The 6174-nt window shown below is 39.1% G+C and overlaps 1 protein-coding gene across 1 annotated transcript; it reads right to left on the reverse strand.

Annotated features, from left to right (window-relative positions):
* Positions 1 to 1308: 1308 nt before the first annotated feature.
* LOC114379406 lies at positions 1309 to 5397 on the reverse strand (the record flags this gene model as incomplete). Its single annotated transcript, XM_028338055.1, has 6 exons — positions 1309 to 1352; positions 1410 to 1531; positions 1688 to 2462; positions 2595 to 3230; positions 3678 to 3924; positions 4309 to 5397. Coding segments are annotated over 6 exons (2913 nt in total), but the record flags the coding sequence as incomplete, so codon positions are not given.
* Positions 5398 to 6174: the final 777 nt, after the last annotated feature.

Below are 6174 nucleotides of genomic sequence, written 5' to 3' on the forward strand. Positions count from 1 at the left end.
GAAGGAAGATAAGTCACGGTAGACGCCACTTTCAGTGAAGGAAGATAAGTCAGGGTAGACGCCACAAGGATTACCTTGATAAGTCTGATAATTGGTTCAACAAGGAACCCAGAGAGAAACTCTCACCCAATTTGATATGAACCCTCATGGCACAAGGGCTGACTTAGGATCGTCTAGGATTAAACCTTGATGGAAAATGCGGAAATTGATTAAGGAAAGGATGGAAAATAAGGTGGTTAATCTCGTGGGTCTTAATAAGGTGGTTTCTGGCATAAAATGGATGAATGGGATGGTAAAACGTAGGTTAAGTGGTGGCTGGACAGAAATATAGAAATGGCAATAACGGAAGCTACAGGGCTCCAAATGAGGTGATTCCAAAACGAGGTGAAAGGTCTCGTTTTGAAATTCAATTTAGGCTCAAGAATCACTTAATTTGAGTGTGTGAAATGGGAGTTATGGTCCCGAGATAATTTTGGGCAGAGGTGGATTTTCTGGAATTGTGGTTTGAAAGAACAAGGGTGGAGATGATAGGAAGGAAAGAATCACTCTTTCCAGCGAGGGCAACACACAAAGGATGTGAAAGTCCTTTGATACAGCCAGGGTGTTCTTGAATCACTCAAGAATTTAGGAGAATCACTCTCACTAAGATAAAAGAGATAAACTCTAATTTTCTGAATAAAACTCAACTTGTGTTTATTGATAAAATGGTTCAGCTTATATAGAAGCTTTACAGCAGATTTTAGTAATGACCCACTAACCTAGAATTAAAATAACTTAATGCCATTAACCTAGGGAATTAAAACAAACTAAATGGCTGAGTGTAACTGAAATTGTTGGCAACCAAAAGTCACCCCCAACAGCCAACAAGTCAGCCACCATTTGGTCTCCCAAAAGGCTGATGCCTAGGTTGCCAATTGGGCCCTTATTACAACTTGAACTAAAGCCCTTTTAGTTGATTAACCCAAAACATATTTTTGGTCAGCCAACTTTACAAGGATTGGGCCATTATTTAGACAAACTAAACACTCTAAAATTGAAATAAAGTGGTGTCATTTAGTCCTCCATTTGGGCCATGATACAACTCACAACCTTGGATTTTTCTCCTTGAAACTTGGGCTTGTATTCAAATAGTATGGACAGCACTTGTTGAAGAGCTTCCTTGGCTTTCCTTGCTCTAGCCCTTGTCATAGGTCCTCCAAGTCCTTCAAGTGGATCCTTGCCCTTGCTCTTGGTCATGTCCTCATCAATAGGTCCTCCAAGTCCTTCAAGTGGATCCTTGCCCTTGCTCTTGGTCATGTCCTCATCATTCTCTCCCTCTTGAGAAGGATTTGTCCTCAAATCGGATTCTCCATCTGCATCAAAAAGAGATAAATCAGAGACATTGAAGGTGGAACTAACATTATACTCACCGGGCAGCTCAACTTTGTAAGCATTGTCATTGATTCTTTCAAGCACTTGAAATGGTCCATCTCCCCTTGGTTGAAGCTTTGATTTCCTTTGTTCCGGAAACCTTTCTTTTCTCATGTGCACCCAAACCCAATCTCCGGGTTCGAAGACAACCTTCTTTCTCCCTTTGTTGGCTTGTTTAGCATAGCTTTTATTTTTCCTCTCAATTTGATCTTTGACTCTCTCATGAAGCTTCTTCACATAGTCCGCCTTTGCTTGACCTTCTTTATGCTTAAAAACAGAAACATTAGGCATAGGCAAAAGATCAAGAGGAGTTAGTGGGTTAAAACCATAAACAACTTCAAAAGGAGAACAATTAGTGGTGCTATGAACAGCTCTATTGTAAGCAAATTCAACATGGGGTAAACAAGCTTCCCAAGTTTTTAAGTTCTTCCTCAAAACTGTCCTAAGCAAAGTTCCCAAAGTCCTATTAACAACTTCCGTTTGCCCATCGGTTTGTGGGTGACAAGTGGTTGAAAATAACAATTTAGTGCCCAACTTGCTCCACAAAGTCCTCCAAAAATGGCTTAGGAACTTAGAGTCCCTATCACTAACAATGCTCCTTGGCAAACCATGGAGTCTCACAATCTCCTTGAAAAACAAATCAGCCACATGGGAAGCATCATCAACTTTTTTACATGGAATAAAATGAGCCATTTTAGAAAACCTATCAACAACCACAAAAATGGAATCTCTACCATTGCTTGTTTTTGGCAGCCCCAAAACAAAATCCATGGATAAATCAATCCAAGGATACTCCGGAATTGGCAATGGAGTATACAATCCATGAGGCTTTACCTTAGACTTTGCCTTTTTACATACAATGCAATGTTCACAAAATTTCTGCACATCCTTTTTCATATGAGGCCAATAAAAATGTTCTTGTAATGTTTCTAGAGTCTTTTGGACCCCAAAATGCCCCATTAAACCTCCTTCATGTGCTTCACAAACAAGCAAATTTCTAGTAGAACATTTAGGCACACACAATTTGTTTTCTTTGAAAAGAAAGCCTTCATGTCTAAAGAAACCATTTTCTGAAAATTTTTCACAATTTTTAAAAATTTCTCCAAAAGTTTCATCATTTTCATACATGCTTTTCAAACATTCAAGACCAATCAATTTTGTTTCAAGCATAGAAAGTAATGCATGACGCCGAGAAAGAGCATCGGCTACAATATTACCTTTTCCCTTTTTATGTTTGATAACATAAGGGAATTGCTCTAGGAATTCCACCCACTTCGCATGCCTTTTGTTAAGCTTGCCTTGCCCCTTGATATATTTGAGGGACTCATGGTCACTATGAATGACAAATTCCTTGGGATAAAGGTAGTGTTGCCATGTTTTCAAAGCCCGTACTAAGGCATACAACTCCTTATCATAAGTTGAATAGTTAAGGGTAGGACCACTTAACTTTTCACTAAAATAAGCAATTGGATGGCCTTCTTGCATCAACACAGCCCCAATCCCAACATTTGAAGCATCACACTCAATTTCAAAAGATTTTTGAAAGTTTGGCAACGCAAGTATGGGGGCATTAGTTAGCTTTTGCTTAAGAACATTGAAAGCTTCTTCTTGTTTCTCTCCCCATTTGAAACCAACATTTTTCTTGAGCACTTCATTGAGAGGTGCTGCCAATGTGCTAAAATCCTTCACAAATCGTCTATAAAAACTTGCTAAGCCATGAAAACTCCTCACCTCGGTCACAGACTTAGGTGTAGGCCATTCTTGAATAGCCCTAACCTTCTCCTCATCAACTTGCACTCCTTTTGAACTCACAACAAAACCAAGAAACACAACATGGTTAGTACAAAAGATGCATTTTTCAAGATTGGCATACAATTGTTCTTTTCTAAGCACAGTCAAGACAGATTTTAAATGATCAATATGCAAATCAAGTGAAGTGCTATAGATAAGAATATCATCAAAGTACACCACAACAAACTTTCCTATGAACTCTCTCAAGATATGGTTCATTAATCTCATGAAAGTGCTAGGAGCGTTAGTTAGGCCAAAAGGCATAACCAACCATTCATACAAACCATATTTTGTTTTAAAAGCAGTTTTCCATTCATCCCCTTCTCTAATCCTAATTTGATTGTATCCACTTTTTAAATCGATTTTAGAGAAGTAACATGCACCATGCAATTCATCAAGCAAATCATCAAGCCTAGGTATAGGATGCCTATATTTAATGGTGATGTTATTAAGGGCTCTACAATCGGAACACATGCGCCATGTCCCATCCTTTTTAGGGACCAAAATCACTGGGACAGCACAAGGACTCATACTATCTCTTACCCAACCTTTGCTAATGAGTTCATCCACTTGTCTTTGAATCTCTTTGGTTTCTTGTGGATTACTTCTATAGGCTGGCCTATTGGGCAAAGAAGCTCCCGGAATGAGATCAATTTGATGCTCAATTCCCCTCAAAGGTGGTAGTCCATTTGGCACATTTGGTGGAAACATGTCTTGAAAATCCTGCAAAAGAGTTTTAACACTAGAAGGCACTTCAAAATCATCAAAAGTGTTAGTGGTCAAAATCTGATTTTTGCAACACAAGATATATAGTGACTGTTTAGCACGAAACAACCTCTTGACCTCACTTTTTGTGGCTAAATAGCTCTCCCTCACTTCAAGTGTTTCACTCTTCTTTTGTTCACTCTTTTTCCTCTCAAGTGTTTCCCTCTTTTTCTCACTCTCAAGTGTTTTGCTCACTTTTTCTTTTTCTTTTTTCTCTTGAAGAAGTTTTTCTCTCATTTTCTTTTGATCCTCACACACTTCTTGTGGACTCAATGGCTTGAGCACAATCTTTTTGTCTTGGTGCATGAAAGAGATCTTGTTGGTGTAACCGTCATGATTGGCTCTTTTATCAAATTGCCATGGTCTCCCCAAAAGTAAGTGACTGGCCTCCATAGGAACAACATCACAAAGTACCTTATCATTGTATTTCCCAATGGAAACGTCCACTTCCACTTGCTGCCTCACTTGCACCTCCCCATCCTTACTAAGCCATTGAAGTTTGTATGGCCTAGGATGTGGTTTAGTAGCTAAATTTAGCTTTGACACTAATCTAGCACTAGCCACATTGGTGCAACTACCTCCATCAATGATCACCATGCACACCTTGCCATTGATTAAACATCTAGTGTGAAAGATGTTTTCTCTTTGGCTCTCCTCCTCATGCTTCAATTGACCACCAAGTAACCGCCTAATCATCAACAAATCTCCCTCCGGAGTCTCCTCTTCCTCTACGTACTCACTCTCCTCTTCCTCTACGTACTCACTCTCCTCTTCCTCTTCAACATCAGATTCACTTATATATTCTCCATCTCTAAGAACCATGGACCTTTTGTTAGGGCACTCATAAGCATAGTGTCCTAGGCCTTGGCACTTGAAACACTTCACATCTCTACTCCTTTTAGAGGGTTCCTCTTGGGACTTTGAGCGAGTTTTTGATGGGATAGGTGTGGAACTACTAGAAGTAGCAGCCCCATCTTTCTTACCTTTGTCTTTCCAACTAGAAGAACCAAAGTTGGTAAAACTCCTCTTAGCCACTCCTTTCCTTTTTAATTGTTGCTCTACTTGGATTGCTTTGTGAAGCAAATCATCCATTTCAACAAACTCCTGCAGCTCAACAATATTACGGATATCATTAGTCAAACCATTAAGAAATCGAGCCATAGTTACCTCCTCATCTTCTTCAATATTTGCTTGAATCATGAGCACATCCATTTCCTTGAAATACTCCTCAACCCCCTTGTTGCCTTGGGTTAGTTTTTGGAGCTTGAATTTCAAGTCCCTTGAGTAACTAGCCGCCACATATCGCTTCCTCATGATCTTTTTCATCTCCGTCCATGTATCAACCATTGGCTCTTCATTTCTTGCTCTCTCCTTTTGTAGCTTGTTCCACCACACAAGAGCATAGTCGGAAAACTCCGTGGCGGCAAGCTTCACCTTCTGGTCCTCCTCATAGTTGTGGCATGAGAAAACATGCTCTATTTTCATCTCCCACTCCAAGTAGGCCTCCGGATCATTCTTTCCTTTAAATGGAGGAATGTTGAGTTTAATACCATCAATTCGGTTTTGTCTAGGAACACCATCATTCCCTCTTCTCCTCCTTTCTTCTTCATTATGATCTCTATTCTCCATTTGATCCAACCTCTCATGGAGCGCATCATCTCGTTGTTTCATTAACCTCTCCATATGTTGCATCAAAGCTTGCATTTGGAATTGCGAAAGCCCCACTCCATCATTAGGATTAGTGCCTGACATCTCAAACAAACAAATCAAACGTAACAAGACAATTATAGTTGTTGTTTGAATACCTCACCCACTCAAGTGTATCACACAATTATGGCTTTTCTCTAATGAAACACTCTTGCCTTTTACCACTCTAATTCCCCTTGAGTTCTTAGGCAATTCAAGAGATTATGGCCACAACAAAGAACAATTCACCAATATGTGTTAGGTAAGGCTAGAGAGACAAGGAAAAGGTTAACCAAGAAAAAGGCTAACAATGTTTTTAGGCACAAATGAAGGAAATAAAATTCAGAATTTAGGAATTCAAGTAACAATCCTTCATGCAACCAATATATTACCTTAAAGAGATTTTTTTTTTTTAAAAGTTCTTCAAGCATGAACCATTCAGCCCAATTTTTTTTTTTTTTTTAATTTTGCTTATACGAAATTCTGCTTCTTCTTTTTTTTTTTTTTTTTATAACAAAGAGA

Source organism: Glycine soja, chromosome 12, assembly GCF_004193775.1.
Source record: "Glycine soja cultivar W05 chromosome 12, ASM419377v2, whole genome shotgun sequence".
NCBI classification, from domain to species: domain Eukaryota; kingdom Viridiplantae; phylum Streptophyta; class Magnoliopsida; order Fabales; family Fabaceae; genus Glycine; species Glycine soja.